Genomic DNA, 21,354 nt, shown 5'->3' with positions numbered 1-21,354 from the left:
CAGTTACCTGTGTACAAAGTATTGTCATCTCCATTTCATAGGCAGAAAAACAGACTTTCCTGAAGACTTATAATTAAAACCACATTAGAACTGGGGTCTTCTGAATCCCAGTTCAGGATTCTTTTCACTCTGGCAAGGAACAAAGAAAGAAGATGTCATTGAGGTCTTAGAAAGGAGACTGCAGTAAAGCTGTAGCTATGTTGTTTGTTATTGAGGAGGAAGAGCCCTGGGGTTCATGCCATATGGCAGGGAGGATAACACCTGCTTGGTTAAAACTTGTACTGGTTTAGTATCTGCAATTAAAACCGCTAAGGCTGTCAAGGACATTTTTCTACCCTAATTCAGAACATTTGTCCAGTACTAGTTCAGTGCTCTATATAGCCTTACTAGTTTTACATGGAGGATATGTTTTGTATTGTGGTAGCATGTCATCATTTTCCATATTGGTTTCACACAGATGATTCCACTTGTGAAATAACCAAATACAATTGCTGCCTAAGAAATTCAGACTCAGAAAGATTAAGTGACTCACTCCCTACCTTTGAATGATTTAGTAGTAGAAACCAACACAAAATTCTGCTCTCCTGAGCATTCATGTATTCATCATACCCTAAATATTGACTTAGTATCTTCTTTATGCCAAAGTATAGGTGACACAAAAATGAATGTGCACTATATTAATCCTTGAGAAAAAAAATTAATGACAGACTAGGGAGATAAGGGCTGCAAGAGAAGTATGAATAATGTACAATAGGGTCATATTTGATGGAATTACTTATTCTGCTCTGAAGTACAAGGAAGTTTGCCGAGTTTTGGGTCCTTAAAGCTTTGTTCATTTAACAAACATAATCTTAAAGTCCCTTTTGGTTCCAAGGTTCCATGGCATTTTAATGGCTGATTCTCATTTGTAAAATGAATAGCTACTACGTGATAGGTTCTTTGAAGTCAAGGACTAGTAAGATCTTTGCTCTTGATTTCATAATTTTTGTGATGAATCACAACATGTAAACAAGGATTTATAATCTAGTGTTAGTAGGTAAGCATCAGGTAATGATACCAGGGAGAGAAAAAGGCAGTGCTTTCCTGTCTGATGGACAGCATGTACAAAAGTTGGGTTAAGGATTCAATATCTTAGGCCAGAGAGTTTGAACTTTGTACTAGAGCTGAGGGAGAATTTAAAATAGAAGATTGATGTAGTTGGATGTGTGATATCTAAACTAACATCTTAGAAAGAGTTCTCTGGAAATTGGATCAAGACAGTGAACTGAATCATCATGTACCCACCTCTCTTGTTATCTCAAATTGCTTAATTTCAGAAAAGATTCTTAAAAACCAAATTAAAAGCAATGCTCTAAAACAAAGCATGATGTAAATCAACCATTGTGAGGAATTCATGGAAGACAGAAAGCAGATAAGGTCAGATTGATCAGAGCAGAAGAAGCCACCACAGCTTAAAAGTATGTGTAAGAGAAGATGCCTAGGAAAATGAAAGTAGCTCCAGAGAAAATGGACTGAAAGAATATATACAAGAAGCAGGAAAGAGTCATGGGTAATCTTCAAGGGTAAATTAATTAAATTCTACCTTTGAAACAGTAGGGGCAGCCTCCTCATTACAGTGAGCAAAAGGCAGCAGGTGCATTTGATTCTAAGCTAAAACCAGCTAATTTTTTGAAGAAAGTAAAATGTCAACTTGAGGAAAGCTCTTGCTGTGGGTATAGGGGCCTGAGAGAGAAATAGAGGGGAACCTGAGTTAACTGTAAAATTCTACCACAGATATAAAGAAGAGGAAACAGGAGAAGTAGCATTGCAGTGAAGGAAAATACATTAGTTTTCCATCCTAAGAGTAAATTTCTCATACTTTTAATACCTGGGAGGAGAGGAATCTCTATTTTTCCATGCCTGCATACCTTAAAGTAACATTTGCCAGTAACCATCTCTCCATAACTCACAAACAGATTGCATCAGACCTCCCATTCAGAGGAGAACAGTGGAGAAACAGACTTACATAAGTTTCAGAAAAACTGATGCTAATTACATATACCAATCCTTCTTTCACTTATAAATATGAATGAATAGCCAAAGATCTCCAGACATTTGCGAGAAATGCGACATTAAAGAGAAGGACCAAGATAAAGAAACAAAATAAACCCCAGAGGAAATAGCTAATTCAGGAAATAACTTTTTAAAGAAATCTCGTATGTTCAGAGAGGTTCTATAGATGTTGTGTCTATAAAAACACCCTGCTATTAGGGCAATCAGAGGAGGAAAGAGTGTTCTTAGTATTAAAAACATAAGAAATAAATTTATATCCAGGTGTGGTGGCTCACGCATATAATCCTAGCACTTTGGGAGGCTGAGGCAGGTGGGTCACCTGAGGTCAGGAGTACGAAACCACCCTGCCCAACATGGTGAAACCCAGTCTCTACTAAAACATGCAAAAATTAGCTGGGTGTGGTAGTGCATGCCTGTAATCCCAGCTGCTCGGGAGGCTGAGGCAGGAAAATCACTTCAACCCGGAATGTGGAGGTTACAGTGAACTGAGACCATGCCACTGCCCTCTGACCTGGGTGACAAAGTGAGACTTTGTGTTTAAAAAAAAAAAAAAAAGAGAAATAAATTTATAAGTATTAAAGAATAAATGCATATAAGTGAAGAGGGAATTAATGATATAAAACATCAAAGATAGAAAATTTAAGAAATAAATGATAATAGAGAGTTGGTCAGGGGGATTCATGCATAGAGAACAGAGGCAGTAGAGTAACAAAATAATCAAAGAAATAATAGAAGAAAAATTTCCCAGCTAAAGAAAGGCATGAGTTTTCAGATGAAGGGCCTATTAATGATCAAGTCAGATAATTGAAAAGCGATCAAGAATAAAGAGAAAAATCTTAAAATCTTCCAAAGAGAATATAGTTCATGTCCAAAGGAACATTAGTATCAGATGTCTCGTTAGCAATAGTGGGAAAAACAGCAATAACTTCAGAGGGATGAGGCAAATTGTTTAGAACCAAGAATTCTATACCTAATCAAACTAGCATTTAACTATAAGGTCAATATAAAGATATGTTTGGACATGTGAAGATCAAGGTTTACCACTCACAGATCACTTCTGAAAGGCTAAACATCAAATAGTAATAATAATTACCTCTGAGGTTAATGATGATTAAGAATACTTGCTTAAAAATATTTTTATTAACCGGGCACTGTGCGCACACCTGTAATCCCAGCACTTTGGAGGTTGAGATGGGCAGATCACCTGTGGTCAGGAGTTCAAGACCAACCTGGCCAACATGGCAAAAACCCATCTCTACTAAAAAACACACAAAAAATTAGCTGGGCATGGTGGCGTGTGCTTTTAATCCCAGCTACTTGGGAGGCTGAGGCAAGATAATCGCTTGAACCAGGGAGGTGGAGGTTGCAGTGAGCCAAGATCATGCCACTGCACTCCATCCTGGGCCACAGAGCAGGACTGCATCTCAAAAGATATATATATGTATGTATGTATATGTATATATGTATATATATGCATATGTATATATGTATTTATCCAAGTATTTGATTAAAAAGTCAAGTAGGACTAAAAGTCTTGTAATAAGTAGCTGTCATTCTGGCATCTCCCTTTACCATTGTCTTGGTGAATGCAGTCCCTTTGCATTTTTGTGTTGATAGTCCTATTTTCTCTATGCCCTGCCTATATTGTTTTTTGTTTACTTTTGAATTTGGTGGAGCACATCCTCTAGTAGCTTTGTGAAAGTAAATGGAAAGTAAACATTTAATGATATTTTTCAAGACTCAAAATGGAGGGTTCTCTATGCTACCCTCACATTTGATGGAATTGCAGGTTACAAATATTTTTTCATCAAAATTTGGAAAACAGTGATTGCACTTTTGTCATCTGGCTTTCGGTATTACTGAGTCCAAAGCCATTTTGTTTCTGCTTCCCTGTATATGACCAATCTTTTTTTCCACTCAGAAAGCTTGTAGGATCTTCTTTGTCACCATTGCTTTGAAATTTCACAATTTTATTCCTATTTACATCTATTTATACTTCAGGGAGCTTTGTGAACTCTTTCAGCTTGGAAACTCAGGCCCTCAGTTCTAGGAAATTGCTTGAATTATTTTGTTGATTATTTCTTCCCCTTGCTTTCTCTGTTCTCTCTTTCTGGAACTTCCATTATTTAGATTTTGGACCTTTTAAACTGATTCTCCGTTTTTTTAAAGGATTTTCTTTATTTTCCTTGCTTTGGTTTTTATTCTGAAGAATTAGGAGACTTCTTCAACTTCATCTTTGAGTCAGTTTAAGTTTTCATTTCTGTTCTCATGTTTAATTTCCAAGCAGTCTTTTTTATTTTAAAAAATATATATAGCATTCTTTTTTTTTTTTTTTTTTTTTTGAGATGAAGTTTTAGTCTTGTTGACCAGACTGCAGTGCAACGTCATGATCTCGGCTCACTGCAACCTCCACCTCCCAGGTTCAAGCGATTCTTAAACTTCAGCCTCCCGAGTAGCTGGTATTACAGGCATGCGCCACCATGCCCGGCTAATTTTGAATTTTTAGTAGAGACAGGGTTTCACCATGTTAGCCAGGCTGGTCTCAAATTCCTGACCTCAGGTGATCCACCAGCTTCGGCCTCCCAAAGTGCTGGAATTACAGGCGTGAGCCACCACACCCAGCCTAAAGTAGAGCATTCTTGTTTCCAGAATTGATATCTTTTCTTATCTCTAAGGAAGTTAATGATAGGCTTTCTTTGGATGTTTTCTTCTCTGTATTTGGTCTCTTTTTTTCCAGGTGGCCCTTTGCCCCATTTTTTCCCCCTTTTATGTTAGAGGTTTTCCTTGCATATTTGAGCATCCTGGGAGGTCTGCTCATATTTATGATTGGGGTACTAAAAGGCTTACTAGCATTTTAAGCTCATTGGTAGTGGAAAATTCAAAACTTTAAATAAATTTATAAAGTTGGGCAGCCATCACCTGAAAAAGTTCCCTGGTGCTCTTTTACCATTTATTCAAACTCCCATGCTCAGCCCTAGGAAACCACTGATCTGCTTTTGGTCTTTATAAATTTGCCTTTCTAGACATTTTATATAAATAGACTCATACAATATGTAGTCTTTTGTGTGTAGCTTCTTTTACTTAGCTTTGAAGTTTGTCTATGTTGTAACATGTATCAGTATGGTGTATTTCATTTCTTTTTATGTCCAAATAATATTCAGTTATATGGATACACTACATTTTATTTATCTTTTCATCAGTTGATGTGTACTTGGATTTTTCCTACTTTTTGATCATTATGAATAATGCAGTTATAAACATTCATGTACAAGGTTTTGTGTGGTTTCATTTCTTCCAAGGATATATCCAAGGAGAGGAATTGCTGGGGCATGTGGTTAACTTTATGTTTAACCTTTTGAGGAAGTGACAGACTTTTTTCCACCGTGCTGATACCATTTAACATTCCCACCAGCAGTTATGAGGGTTCCATTTTCTGCACATCTTTGCCTGTTCCTGTTGTCTGTTTTTTGATTATAGTCATTTTAGTGGATGTGAAGTAGTATCTCATTGTGATTTTATTTGGATTTCCTAATGGATAATGATGTTGAGCATCTTTTCATGTGCTTACTGGCCATTTATATAATCTTCTTTGAAAAATGTCTTTCCTATTATTAATCTCTCATTTAATTCTACTGTGATCAAATCTAACATTTTATGTGATTTCATTCTTTTAAAATTTATTGAGGTGTATTTTATGCCCTAGCATATAGTCTATCCTGGAGAATGATCCGTGTAGTTGAAAAGAATATGTACTCTGTAGACATTGGTTGGAATGTTCTTTATATGTTGGTTAGGTCAGTGTTGTTCCTTTATTCTTGCTCATTTGCCTTCCAGTTCAGTTATTATTGAGAGTGGAGTAGTGAAATCTCCAACTATAACTAAAATTGCTAACTATAATAAAATTGTCTCTTTCTCACTTTAATTCCAACATCTCTTGCTTTATGCAGAACTGCTTTGTTAGGTGTACATGTTTCTATTGTTATATTTATAATTGTTATAATTGATAGAATTGGTGTATCAATTGTTTTGACTTTTTATCATTATGAAATGTCTCTGTGTCTCAAATGATATTTCTTCTCTTAACATCTTTTTTTTTGTATCAATATAGCCATTTTGGCTCTCTTATGGTTACTGTTTGCATGGTACATATTTTCTTATTGTTTTGCTTTCAATTTATTCATGTATTTGAATCTGTAATGTGTCTCTTGTAGATAACATATAGTTAAATCTTGTTTTTCTTTTCAGTCTGACAATTTCTGCCTTTTGATTGGCGTATTTAGACTATTCCTGTTAATGTAATTGTTGTTAGGTTTGGACTTAATGTTTACCCATTTCCTATTATTTTCTGTATGGATTCTGACTTTTTCTATTCCTCTTTCACTGCCTTCTTTTTTATTAATATTTTTACTGTATCATTTAAATTCTTTTTTAAACTGTATTTCTTGGTGGCTATTTTAGGTCTTACACATTTTAATTTATTACAATCTACTTCAGATTAATAGTAACTGAATTCCAATAAAATATATAAACTTTGCTCCAGTATATCTTCATTCCCTGCCCCTTCTTTGTGCTATTACTGCCATTCATTCATATACACAAATGTGTATGAATGTGTGTGTGTGTGTGCATGTATGTACTATGTATGTTAGAAGCCTAACAATTGCTTTATACATTATGTTTTTTAAAGAAGTCAATGGAAGAAGTAACAAGTATTTTTTTAGAGTCTTTCATGTTAATTTACATATTTCCATTTCCTCTGCTCTCCATTTTTACTTGTGGATTCAAGTTACTCTTTGATATTACTTTCTTTCAGTCTGATGGATTTCTTTCAGTATTTCTTGTAAATCAGGTCTAATAGCAATAAATTTTCTTTCTCTTTGTTAATCTGGAATGTCTTCATTTCATCTTCGTTCTGAAGGATAGTTTTGTTGGGTAAAGATTTCTTGATAGGCAATTTTTAAAAAATTCAACTGTTTGAATATGTCATCCCACTGCTGATCTCAAACTCCTGACCTCAAGTGATTCACCTGCCTCAGCCTCCCACAGTGCTGGGATTACAGGCATGAGCCAGCGTGCCCAGCCAGATGTGAATCTTTTTGTGTTTTTCCTACTTGGGATTTATTGAGGTTCTTGGATCTGTAGATTGGTATTTTTTTTAATCAAATTTAGAAAGTTTTATCCATTAGTTCTGTAAATATTTTTTTCTGCTTCCTTTTTTTTTTTCTTCCTCAGAGACTCTCATTATATGTATGCTGGTGTGCTTTATGTTGTTCTACAGTTCTTTGATGCTCTGTTTTTCTTTAAAATTTTTTCCCTTAGTTGTTTATACTGGATAATTTCTATGGGTTCGTTTTCTTTTTTCTTTTGAGACGGAGGCTTGCTGTGTCACCCAGGCTGGAGGGCAGTGGTGCGATTTTGGCTCACTGCAACCTCCACCTTCTGGATTCAAGCGATTCTCCTGCCTCAGCCTCCTGAGTAACTGGGACAACAGGTACATGCCACTGTGCCCAGCTAATTTTTTAAAAAAATATTTTTAGTAGAGATTGGATTTCACCATATTGGTCAGGCTGGTCTCGAACTCCTGACCTCAGGATCCACCCACCTTGGCCTCCCAAAGTGCTGGGATTACAGCTGTGAGTCACCGTGCCTGGCCTCCATTTTCAAATTCATTGATTCTTCTGCCATATAGAGCCCTTTGTTTATCTCTCTGGTGAGTTTTTTATTTGTTATTTTATTCTTCAACTGCAATATTTCCATTTGGTCCTTATGCAGTTATTTCTACTGAGAGTTGATTCACTGTTGTTACATTTTTCTTTTAACTCTTAAAACATGGTTTCTTTTAGTTTTTTGAATGTTTTTATTTCTGAGTTAAAATCTTTATTCTCTAAAACCAACATTTGGGGACATTCGGAGATTTTCTGTTGATTGCTTCCCCCCCTCCCCGCCAGCTCATGCTTTCCTGTTTCTTTCCATGTCTTTAATTTCTTATTGAAAATTCAATATTTAGATAATATTCTGTACCAATTATGGATATTGATAGCCCCCTCCCCCCAAAAAGTTGCTAGCTTTTTTGTTTATTTGTTGGCTTTGTATTAACTTACTGGGGATGAATCTGTGAAATATGTCTCTATCTGTGGTCATTGATGTCTTTACTCAGTTGTTGTTGTTGTTGTTGTGTTGTTCTGTTGCAGCCTGGCTTTCCAGAGGTTGCCTCTATGTTTGCTTAGCTGAATCTTCAGCCAATGATTTGACAGAGATGGTGCTCAAAACTTTCAACTCTGTAAGGCTTCTTTCTTTCCTCTACTGATGGATCTGTGTGTAGCTAGGGGAGTATATTTACTGTTTAGGCCTTTTTCAAGTCTGTCCCAGCTTTTACTTTTTGTTGGGCTCTTTTGAATCTTTTATGTGCATGCACACAGCCAGGCGTGTGTAACTAGCATAAGGGTTTTCTAGTGTCTGCTGTGCCTCTCAACAGCCTTAGCCAGAAATTAGTTTGCCCTGCTCAAGACTGTAGCTTCAGGCTAGTAAGCTGAATGGTTGGCCCTCTGCCCCTACCACCTTTGGAAGTCACTTCTAATGACAATGCCACTGGGCCTGGGCATTACCCACATCTATCTCTAGAGGAAAATAAACATTCTTGGACTATGCAGTTATACCCTGGTCTTCCCTGGTAGAATCCCCACACTTCTGGAGCTGGGGATGGGATGCACAGGAGCATCCCTTGCTGAGAATGTCAGAGATTCTCACTATATATATATATATTTATTTTTTATTTTTTTGAGACAGATTCTCACTCTGTCACCAGGTGCCAGGCTGGAGTGCAGTGGCGTGACCTTGGCTCACTGCAACCTCCGCCACCTGGGTTCAAGCAATTCTCCTGCCTCAGCCTCCTGAGTAGCTGGGACTACAGGCGGGCGCCACCACGCCCAGCTAATTTTTTTGTATTTTTAGTAGAGACGGGTTTCACCATGTTGGCCAGGATGGTCTCGATCTCTTGACCTCATGGTCCGCCTGCCTCCACCTCCCAAAGTGCTGGGATTACAGGCGTTAGCCACCACGCCCGGCTGATTCTCACTATTTTTAACCCAAAGTTCAGGAGTTTATCAGTCATAAGCACTTCTCAGTGTTTTGTTGACCTTTGTTGGATTTTCAGAGAACTGAAATGGTTTTTGTCAATTTTATCCAGATTTATAGTTGCTTTTTGGGGAGAGGATTTGCCAGTCTTCTCCCTCTGCCATACCTGTCAGTCTACTTATAATATTTTTAAGATAATAAAATGATAAAAGACAGATTATTCCAGGCTGTAATAAAAGATGCATTCGAGAAGGCAAGACTAGGGGCCCAAAAAGTAATGAGGAAGACTTGTAAAGGATTGGTAAAGGTAAGAGATCATGGTGCCTAAGTGAAAGCAGTGGTTGTGAAGCTAAGGAACAGAGGGTTTAATGGAAAGAACTTCTTGAATCCTGATATGGTTTATTTTCCATTTTACCATATTGTTTCTCATGGAGTGGGGAAATAATTTTATGTTTAGTCAGGTATCATCCTTGGTCTTTCTATCCCAAGGAAGAGTAACAAGCTGACCTTGTTGTAGGGTCAACATAGTCTTCCTACTGGGACAGAATGCTTAGGGAGTACACCCTGGCTACCATCTCTCTCTGGATTGGGTTGTCACATTTCAGTGGCCATTTTCAGTCTGTTTGCATTGTGTCATTCCGAGCTGCCCAGAGCCTTGAGGTATGATTCCATACCTAGTCATTTTCCTCTTCACTCTTTTCCTTGACCTTAAAACTTTTATTTGATCAGGCAGCAGCCACTCAAAATTGCCTTAGGGTATAGTCTTATCCTTGACCATCTTAGCTGAACCTTGGAGCCTTCCCAAGGTGGTTTTAACTGGCCTGTCTATGATGAGAGCTGGTTTTGATCATGTTGAAGATATAATAAAGCAAAGAAGCTTTTATATGGTGCAAAAAATCATCAGACCCACTAATTTTTACTGTAGAATGTAGGTTAATGGTTTCAGCCAGTTAATAGTACAGTTCTTCGCCATTTTGGTTCCTTCCTTCACCATCCTGTTCCCATTATCTCCACTTTTTCAATTGTTGAGTGCCCCATCATTTAGATACTTCATTCCACTTTATACTGCTATTGGATAAGGCATATTCATTTAGCAATCCTATACTGCGCACTTTCTAATCATCTGGCCAACATCATTATCATAGCTAATATTTGAGTATTTTAAAAACAAATTTTACATAGTTTTATCTCATTTAACCTAACACTAACACTAACACTAAAGTAAGTATTAGTACTGGCTCTATTTAATAATTGAGGAAACTGAGACAGAGAGTTAATATCTTACCCAGAACTCATAGTTTATAAGTGATAAAGGCATGATTTGATTCTAAGCTAGTTGATTACAAAAACTGTTACTCTATCCTGCCTGATAAAACAGACAGTATTGGAGACAATTATAAAGTAGCCAGTGATACTATGTTAGTATTTCTAATGAAGAAGAAAAAGAGAAAAGAAGGAAAAACGAACTAAAAATTGATATCAGTGGAAAAGTACATAAAGTATATTCCAACAGAGGATACTTGAGATATATCACTAGAAGAACAATTGAGGAAGTTTCAAGAAGAAAGAACTTAAAAGTAGGTGTACAGACAAAGAAGTTTCCAGTGTATTTATTCCTTATTGTTGTCTGGTAGGATGCTAAAAATGTACATCTTTAAGCAAATGCCCAAATTGCAAGGATATAATTCAGGGTACTCTTCATACATTTCCATAATAAAGAAAATCCAAACTGGTGGTTGAATTTATATAGAAACACCTTTAAAATATTGTTGAACCATTGATGCTATCTGAAGTTAAGATATAGATTCTTAAATTAGTAACATTTGTATTCTACAGTGTTTTGGTTCTAGTATCTTGTTTTTAAAAAGTAGATAGGATCATAGATTACATTTAATACTCTTTGCCTATTTGCAGTAGAAAACTTGCCTGTGATGAATATTTTTGTACTTAAGGCAGTGGAAATGGTATATTAGTATATATGTATGAACATATGAGGAATAAAAGTGCTATTTATACAACATTTCAGGAAGTAATAAATTTGGTACTCTTTCTGAAAGCTCTGAGTACTCTCTCAGACTCTAAAAGAACTGAGAACCAGGAAACCTTGCGTTTGTTAGAGTTATAGGTGCAAATTTTCTTTGGTGCTTTTCACTATTTTGTTATAGGAAATTGATGTTTATTGCCAATGATTAAAAGAAACCTTTTCTCTAATTTGTGAGAAACATCTTAATAAAACACTTTAGAAAGAAAAAAAATGTATAGAGTACATCACTGTTCTACTCACAGTCCTCTAGTGGTTTCTTATTCTAGGTATAAACTCCAAAGCTTTTATTATAGCCTCTCTGACTTTATATAATTTGATTCCCAGCTAACTTTCTGACCTTGTTTCTTTCCTTACTTCTCCTTACTTTGTTACAGCCACATAGGTAGAATTCTTAAGGGTTGTGGGAACACACCGAGCACATTTCTGTCTCAGAGTCTTTGAACTTCATTTGCCAGGAATATCCTTTTCTCAGAGAGCCTCATGGCTTGCTCCCTTAATTCATTCAGGTCACTGTTATACGACATCTCATTAGAGAGGCTTGCCCATGCTATCCTATATAAAATAGTATCTCCCACCCCCTCAACCAATCTCTGCTCCTATATGGAGTAGACACTTTGGTGATTGTTTTTTACTCTTTTCTCTTCTAGAATGAATGTAAGTCATCGGACCAGGGACATTATCTGTTTTACTCTTTATTATAGCCCCAGAGCCTAGAACAGAGCCTGGCACACAGTGAATGGATGGATGGATGGATGGATAGATGGATGGATAGATGGGTAGATGGATGATGAATTGGAATGTCTGGCTTTTGTTTAAAACTGAAATTTGTGGTATTAGACATAGTGATAATTTAATTGATTCCTTACATCTCTCTAGCTCTTGACCATTTTCAGTGATTTTATGTTCACTTTGCCTCATTTCATCCATTCATTGGCCCTCTGAGCTAGGCAGAAAGCTGTAGTCATTATCCCTATTTTATAAATTAAAAATGTGAGACTTAACTTAGACCCTTGCCCAAGGACACAGGGCTAAGAAGTAAAAATCTGGGTAATAATCTAGCTCTTTCTGTCTCTCACAGATGTTATTATCACTGCCCAAAGCTATCACCTATGGAAAACAGAATCTTTTACTGAGGAAGGTGATGAAATCCCCTTCTCTACAGTTTTATAAAGCAAACAAACCTAGTGTTTATAGTATACATGAGGGGAGCCCCAGGGCTATGGTGAAGAGCCATGCTGAGTCAACTTTATTCCCACATTAGGTTTTTTGTTAAATTCTGTTGAGTGGAATAGTGGGGAGAAAATAAATTAGAGCAGAAAAATATCAAAATACATATTTTGACAAGGAAAGAACCTCTATTGACTTTTGAACTGAAAGCAACTTAAGGTCATCGCTCAGATTACACCACTCCTCTTCCTTCACATTCCTCAGGTGATTAAACTTCAGATTAAGAGGACAGATTTATTGCCTGTGGTCACCACAACTGCTTACATATGCCCAGCACTGTCAGTTTTTAAGTTATGCCTTGTGCTGGAGGCCCTGTTAAAATCTATGAGATTGCCAGTTTTTCTTACTTTAGTATGTCAAATGTGGTAAAAGACAGTTTCCCACACTCAGTAGCTCTAGTATAGTATTCCTTAGTTCTTCCATTTATCCCATTATTCTGACTCTTGGTCTTCCTCTTAGGAGGCTCCAGGTGTCAGGCAGGAGGGGCCCTCATCCTCTGTCTATCTCCTATACCAGATGATCACTACTATAGGGATGGATCATCTTTTTCATCTTTGTACCTTTATGTCAACAGTATCTATCATAGTATCTTACTGAGCACAAAGTAGGTGCTCTGAAAATACCTAAAACTATTGAATTATATCAGTATATATTAAATGATCCCTAATGCCTCTCTAGTTCTGTGCTGATCAAATGATAGAACCATTTGATCTCTATCAAAAACCTCATGTTTTGGAGGCATTTTGTCTCTTGATTCAGTGTAATAAACAGTAATGGTATGCTATTTTTGACTGGACCTATCCTAAAACCTGCCATTCTTGGCCCAGCTCTGTTACAGTTTGCATGGGGAAATCAGGTTGTCACAGATTGTAAGCAGATCGAATTAGTGGTAAATTCTATTCCAGGGTAGGGGAGAAGCTTAGGGAAATAGATAGTATACAGTCTAGAGAGAAACTCACTGTCCTCTTCAGACAACCTGATCTTGATGCTGATGTTCTGTATCTTCAGGTTGAGGTAAGGACCCCTGGTGATGTAATGGGTTCAGGAGATTTTGCAAAGAAAGGAAAAGGACAGGGCAAAAGCCTGTTAAGACTGCCATTTACCATATCAGGAGAGAATAGGAAATTATAATGATAAATTTTGAAAAATTAGAAACTTTTGATCCCTTCCCTGTATTTTATGCCTTATTTCCTATTCAGTATGAAGAGTGAAATTCATAGAATAAGAAGGTATTATGAGATTGTCTTCAGGATTGGAGAAGAGGCAGGTAGAAAAGCTATAAGCTAGCTATAAGCTAGCTTCTCATTCACAGTTAGGTTTTGGGTGGGGGAAGGGAGCCCTAAGGGACTGAGTGGATAGTGATGGCTAAAAGAAGAGAGAGAATCAGATTGAGTTCCTGAGACAAGCTACACAAAGGTGAGAGCTTGGAGGCTAATGTGAATTTCAGAAGGAGTATCAGGATGGGGTTTCTCATAGGGGTTTGGTGATCCTGATAGTTAAGTTCCAGGGCAGCTAGACCAGATGCATCTGGCTTTTCTTCTTTGCACAGAATGTGAAGGCTGTGTCTGAGACTCCTGCAGTGCCACCGGTTTCAGAAGATGAGGATGATGATGATGATGATGATGCTACCCCTCCACCAGTGATTGCTCCACGCCCAGAACACACAAAATCTGTGAGTCTTTGGGGACCTGGCCAGTTTTGTGATTTATTAGAGTGAGTGGTGAGAGGGAGGAGTTGGTGCTGAGACCTAGAAGTTTAATATTCTGGTAGGGGTCCTTAGATTTTGGAGCTGGTGAAATCACTGAACTACCTTACTGAAGGTATTTTCTGTATGACTGAAGACAAGAAGTGGTGTATTTATTTATCATTGGTTTGCAAATAGTCCCAAAGTGTCCTAGGTAATTGATGTTTACACCAATCCAGTCTTGGTTTGCTTAGCCTGTTCTCCACAGATAGGAGAGGAAGTTATATAGGATTGATGCTACTTAGTGCAGGACTAACATAAATTATTCCAGTCTCCAGGGAAGCAACAAATTATCTTGCTACAGATCTTTTCTTCTTTGTTAAATGGGCAGCGTTCAGCCTCTTAGAGCATTATTGATAATACTGAAAGACCCAAGAGAATTTATAAATACATTAGCGCTATTAATATGCTGGGCATTAGGAGTACATTTTGGTGCTGGATGTTGGCAGTGATTTCTGTTTAACTTCCTTTGAGGTTCCTGCATCTCAGAATAGCCATAGTACCTCTACCCTTGCTTTGAAAAATCTAGTCTCTGTGCCCTTTACTTGATTTGGCATCACTGAGCATTGACCTACCAGCAGATGATACTCTACTAGTGTTTCTTTGTTTATGCTTTTTATTACAATGAGAGCTCCATGATGAAGGAATCATCTAGGACTTCTGTGATCACGAAATGAAAAAAAAAAAGAAAAAGAAAAAGGCTTCCTCTGTAATACAGCATTCAGGGAGGTTTCAAACAGAAATTGATTGCATGACTATTGGAGATGCTGTGTAGGAAATTCAAAGGAATTATATGACCTTTTAGGATGAGAACTTAGAATCTGTGGAATCATCTTCTCTATAGTTCACAAAGTTACCTTAAGGAAAATTGGGCTTCAGAATTGGAGAGTTGCTAACACTGATATGGTTTCTTTTGGTTTGTAAGCGTGTTCATTTAATACATTTTTTTCTCAGGAAGCATGAACACCTCAAAAAGTAGAGAAAATCCATATATGTATATTTCTAGTGCTTAACATAGTTCTTGGCACCTGCAGAGGTGGGTAAATATCAGAGGGCAGTAAATATTGAATGAATAAATAGATTGATAAATTCAATCTTCATAGCATTTCTCTCTAAAAAGATATTGTTAATTCCTAATTTATAGAAGAAGCAGCTGAGATTTGGAGAGGTGAATTGACCTGCCCAGTCTCTTAGTAAACTAAAGAGCCAGGATTTGAAAGCAGGTAATTAACCCCAATTCCAGGTTGTTTTCTACCATAGCACAGTGGTATTTTTGTGTGTGCAAACCTGTGCTAGAAGCCAGAGAAGGAGACTATTAGAGAAGGAAAAGGCAAGCTGTCTTCAAAGAGACATATCAGGACAGGAAAAAGAGGTCAAGGCATGAAAGTATAGGTTTAGCTGCCTGGGATATAATTTGTCTACAGGTACAAGAATAGAAATTTGAGAAATCATACTAGAGTAGTAATCAGGAAAGAAGCCATTGCCTCTGATCTTAGTGTCTTGGCTTATTGCTGTTCTCACTACATGGAAAGTTCTCTCCCATTTCCACCTATTAAAAGCCCATCCAGTCAAAAGGTAGCGTGGTCAAGCAGTCCAAGGTGCAGGATTTAGTAGGTTTTAGTGTCTGTAGAGCCATGGGTTTGAGTCCTACTGCTGCCAATGGCTTTGCATCTTTGCAGATAAATGATCATCATAGATAAATGATCCTCTGTTCTTTGTAGAAGCCTATCCATCCTTCAGGATCCTGCTGAAGGATCCTGTTTATTCATTTATTCCATCAAATATTTACCTGAATCCTTGCTTTTTTGTAAGTGGTTAGTTGGAGGAACTCAGGGATGAATGACCCACATTCCCTGTCCTTATACAGCTTATAGACTATCCAAATGATAATTGTGATATTTTTATGATAAAATCTGATAAATACCTTGAAGCATCCCCTAGAGAAAGGAAGTATAACTTAACAATCATTTCTGAACCTCAGTAGTATATAGCTTGCTCATTTCTTTATGACATTTATCCCTTTCTTGTAGTTATGATTTTCTTACCTGCTTTAAAAGAATGAGAGGATGGAGTAGCATTTTGTACAGGGTGAGACAAGTAGATTCTCAGTAAATGTTTGTTATGTAAATGAATAGAACATTTAATATTTTTGAAAGGTAAAATTTGAGTGCTTAATGTCTGCTAGGGATGATTCTGATTACCTCACAGATTAATCAGTTTACTCCTACAGCAACCCCATAAGATAGGTGTCATTATTATCACCACTTTATAGATGAGGATACTGAAGCACAGAGAAGTTAAGTAATCTGCCCAAAGTCATGTAGAAGGTAAAAATAAAGAGTTGGGGTTTAAGTTCAGGCAGTCAGGTTCCAAAGTCTGTGTTCTAAATCACCATACTGTACTGCCTCTTGATGAAGAACAAAAGTAGTTCCTTCCCTGCAAGGGTTCAGGATGTAAGGAGGGAGTAACTCAATAGAAGTTGGTGTTGTGCTACTAATGCAAAGTGCTGTGGGAATACAGGATATTTCTTTTAGCTTGGGGAAGCATAAAATGTTTCAGACGAAGGGGCTACTTATCTAATAAAATTGTCTTTAACTAATTTCTTTTGATAGTTGTCTAGCCTCTATTGAATATTTTTAGTGCTGAGACTCTCACTTCTATTGTGTATAGTGAGAGCAAGGAAGGCCGTTTTACCCAGAATGGATGGGCCTGGGCACAGAGGAGGAGTAATATAAATTTTGACATAGGAGAAAGGATGAGTTTATTGAGATTTGTTCTGTGGATGTTCTAACCTTACATCTAGGAGAGGTTCCCCTATGCTAACAAAGGCTGGCCTTGCCAAAATTTTGCACTAATAATGCAGGTATACACACGGTCTGTGATTGAACCACTTCCTGTCACTCCAACTCGGGACGTGGCTACATCTCCCATTTCACCTACTGAAAATAACACCACTCCACCAGATGCTTTGACCCGGAATACTGAGAAGCAGAAGAAGAAGCCTAAAATGTCTGATGAGGAGATCTTGGAGAAATTACGTAAGGAATTTGTAGCTTTCTGAACCTTTCTTTGCTCTATGACTGGTCAAGCACAGAGATAAGATTCTTGGTTGTAGGCTTTGTCCATGTGGCTGTCTGGCCATGCTTGGTACCTAAGCCACAGACTGCTTCTCCTCACCCTGCCTCTGCACCTCTCTTCCATGTCTCACAGCCCTGGTTGGATACTATGTTAGAATGGGGATGTGGTGGGAGAGAGTGTGAATAGCTCACTTTGAGGGTAGGGCACCCTTTGCCTCTAGGCATGGATTATAGAGATAACAAATAGTTTTTCTCTAATGAATAGTCTAGAATGCCATGTTGAGAAAGACTGAGGACCTAGTGGAAAAGGGCACTCTGATTGATTATTGATGTTTTGCCATTGACCTAGGAGAAGACAGATCTGCCATCTTGGTTGTAGGAAAAGAGGGAAGGGAAGTTAACATTTTATGAACCGGTAGTATGTATCAAATGACAAGCAAAATATTTTCTTGATTTTTAAAAATTTAATTCTCTTGTTAACCCTGTGAAGAAAAGCATTATGATCCTAATTTTTGTAACTAAGATACTTGAGGCTCAGGGAGGCTAAACGTCCTGGCTAAAATCGATTACACAGCTAAAAAGTGACAGGGCTGAGGTTAGAACACAAGTTTTTGTTCCTGTAAGTAGAGCATATGCTGCCTCTTGCTGTCAATTGGAAACTTCCATTTTACTTTCCTTAGCTGCCAGAAATGGGGGTATGTTAGGGTAGCTTATTTCTGTGTTTCAGTAAACTGCAGAAGAATTCATATTAGAAGGAAGAACTAGATTGATATGTGGGCTTGGAAGAATCATTTGACAAGGGCTTTAATTTATTCACTGTAACTACTTACTTCCAAAGAGGATTTGATGAGACTGATTTGGCGACATTTGCAAACTGGCATTGCTTTCCAAAGCCAAGGTTTCTGGTTCTCTAGTTCTTCCTGATTAATTCCTGTGTGACTTTAAAAAAAATTTTTCACTGTTTTAAAAATTGCCCCTTTCTGGATCCCTCATAAAATGGCAAAGTAAGAAAAGCCACTTATCTAGTCATCTATCTACTCCTGTATATAGTCTTGTTCTCTAGACTAGACTTTTTTTTTTTTTTTTTTTTTAACAATAATACCTAGAATTATGGAAAATAGACTTGGCCTGGGAGTTAGGACACTTGAGTTGAAGCTTCTGCCCAGCCACTGACTTGTGTCTTGGGCAATTTTCTACTGTTCTCTAAACTTTATTTTTCTCATTTTTAAAATAGGGACGTTAATACTTGTCTCATTTGTAAATCAAATGAGGTAATTTATATGAAAAGTACCAATTCCTAGTACTTGGGTATTAATGGAGAGCACATTGGACTGGGAGACTAAAAACGAAACTCCTAATCTTAGCTCTGACACCAGTTTGCTGTGTGACCTTGGGGAAGTATTTTCTTCCCTTCTATGGGCCTTAATTTCCCCATCCCTAAAATACAAGTTGTAAAACCCAATGAAAAACCTCTGTGTCTTTGCACTTGAAGTATTCTTTGTTGTAAACCTCTTCTCTACTTTATCTCTCTGGCTAACTTCTACTTAGTTAAAGTAGAAATCAGTCTATATATCACCTTTCTGAAGCTTTTCCAGTCTCTTTTTTTTTTTGGTGCCTCTTTCTGTACCCCTTTGTCATTTATTACAGCAATTATATTTTCATGGAACTTCATGCTTATCTGTCTTCTCCCATGAAATTGACCTTCTTGAGAGCAGGGACTGCCTTGACTGTGTCACGTCTCTTCATTCCTACCTCAGCATATGGCTTAGTGCATATTAAATGAGTAAATATTTATTGAATGGATTAATTAAAAAATGAATGAATAAATTTTTAGGAGTTTAGAAATGGGATAGCTTACTATGAATCAAAGCAGTCAAGGAGATGAAACTTTTGGTTGGGACTTATGGGGGAAAAGCTGAGGGCCTGTTTAGCATGCTTTTTGGCTATTGGAGGTAGTTCTTTAATCCTTGCCAACTCCAGGGGTTGGGGAAATGTGGGACCTTTTTTGTATCTTGATTTGGGAAAAAATGATTCATGGTCTCTGTTTCTTTCAAAGGAAGCATAGTGAGTGTGGGCGATCCTAAGAAGAAATATACACGGTTTGAGAAGATTGGACAAGGGTTAGTAGGGGCATTTTCTTTCCCTGGAAAAATGACTTGAAGTGTGTGTGCTGGCATATATGATTTTGCTTTTGTTTTCCCTCTGATAAACCTTGTTCTTCTTTCTCCACTTTACCGCTCACCCATCTGGAGTTGTTACGTTAGGCTGACTTCACATTTGGCAGAATTATGCTTAATGTGAGAGATGTGCCATTAGCTGACCATGTTGCTAAAAATACCCTTGCAGTGACAGTGAGAGAATGATTTTTTTTCTTAGCACAAAACCAGCTTCCCAAATTACAACTCTGCTTTTCCAGATGAACCCTGTTTGTCCTAGTGGTGAGATCTACCAGTACTAGTATAAAATGGAAGACCCAGAACTACAAACCCTTCTACTAATTTTTCTAAGTAGATGCCAGAATTTATTGTCTGGCATTCATCCTTCTCTGTTATCTTGTATGCTGCCTTCAGTGTAATGAATTCAGCAAATCTTAACTGAGTTCCTCTTGTGTGCTAGGCATTATGCACCCAAGAATTTCTGAAAATAAGATAAAAGATTGCACAATGTGGAGTTATGTTTATACAGTATTCTACAGTTCACATCTGTTATTTGCATTCATTGTTTAATCCTTAAAACAACTCTGGGCTTGAGTGGATCTCATTTTTTTCTGGTTCCACTGTTTTTCAGACTAGACAGGCTTTTGTGAGTCTGAACTGGTATAAGATATTTAACACCTTGAGAAAAAATTATTTTGCTTACCTCAGAGTAATGTGGGATGGTATTTCCTTTAGGTAGTGAAATTGAGATATTAAGAATGTAGCAGAAATGTACATAGACAAGCTTAGGCAAGTCAGGTTTCTTCTCTGGACTTTCTTCCTGTACAGTTAAGGAAGAGAGATTGTAAATTGAGGGTCAAAACTTTTGTGACTTTTTTTTTTGAGGTATATATCTACAAGACCTATAAACAGACAACATCTGCACAAGTTCTTTCCTTGCTTACTTGACAGGTCTGTTAGTGCTAAGGGAAGAATGAAATATTTATTAAGCACCTATGCTGATATTTCCACATTCCATAATTTTAAAAATATAAGTGCCACACCAATATGATGAATTGGTAGTATTGTAATTTTTGCTTGCTTTTATTTCTCTTTTAAGACCTTAAGATTCTTATTTTGGACTTGGAATTCATATGTCTAATTATATGTCTATTGAAGTTAGAAATTATCAGGTATTAGCCACTGGGCCTGAGTAGCTTTCTAGAACTTTACAATCATGGAGACAGTCCCCAAATGTCCAGTCCCCTGGGGCTTGGGCATGTTTGTCCTTTAAGAATAGTACATCTAGTAGGATTGGGAAGGGATGGGGATAGAAAGACAGATACCAGCTTTATAACAGAAGTTGGCTAGAGGCAGGATAATCAGGCAGTGAAGAAATAACTACCCGTGCAAGTCATCCAATCTTTATTTGATAGCTAATATGTTATAACCACAGTTTCCAGGCATATAACTAGGGTCCCAACTAAAGAGTGATGGTTAGGGAGCTGGTGACCATAGTTTCTAGCTGCAAGGCATGCTTATAAGTGACTTTTCCCCCTGGATTGACCTGACTTCTCCAGGAATTATAATTTCAGGGCTTGCCTAGAAAGCATTCTTGCAATAGAGCAGAATTTTAATTTTCTTCAAATTGCATTATATGTACCTAACATATGGCATGTACAGGTACAAATATATGTTACAAATTACTTACATACAAATATACAGGGTTTATGGTTATAAGCATAAATTGGGGGTTTTAGTTATTTTGAATGGACGTGATTACTTTCCTAGCATTATTTCTAGCATTTCTTCCCCTCTTCTGTCTGTATATATGAATGTGTATATACTTACATACATATGTGTACACACATGTGTCTAGTGGGGTTGGTCTTACCTTGGGGGTGGGGTGGAGGTACTATCATGTTTTCTGGGAGCATATATGTTTGAAAGAGTATATTTAATATTTTAGATTTGAAAAATGAAAACTAAAAACCACTTTTA

General features: G+C 37.3%; 1 protein-coding gene across 8 annotated transcripts in view; it reads left to right on the top strand.

The window, feature by feature from the left end:
* The window catches only part of PAK1 (p21 (RAC1) activated kinase 1), a 165,728-nt gene that overhangs the window by 119,504 nt on the left and 24,870 nt on the right, over window positions 1-21,354 (top strand). For all 8 annotated transcript variants that reach the window (XM_012469600.3, XM_012469597.3, XM_012469598.3 and 5 more), the window contains exons 6-8: window positions 13,947-14,069; window positions 17,005-17,179; window positions 19,275-19,338. In XM_012469600.3, the coding sequence (XP_012325023.1) occupies window positions 13,947-14,069; window positions 17,005-17,179; window positions 19,275-19,338 (362 nt within the window). The remainder of the gene's footprint in view (window positions 1-13,946; window positions 14,070-17,004; window positions 17,180-19,274; window positions 19,339-21,354) is intronic.

Source organism: Aotus nancymaae, unplaced genomic scaffold (assembly GCF_030222135.1).
Source record: "Aotus nancymaae isolate 86718 unplaced genomic scaffold, 86718_ANA_hifiasm-v0.15.2.pri h1tg000059l, whole genome shotgun sequence".
Classification (NCBI taxonomy): domain Eukaryota; kingdom Metazoa; phylum Chordata; class Mammalia; order Primates; family Aotidae; genus Aotus; species Aotus nancymaae.
The sequence above is the reverse complement of the archived record's forward strand: the minus strand, read 5'-3'. Positions and strand labels throughout refer to the sequence as shown.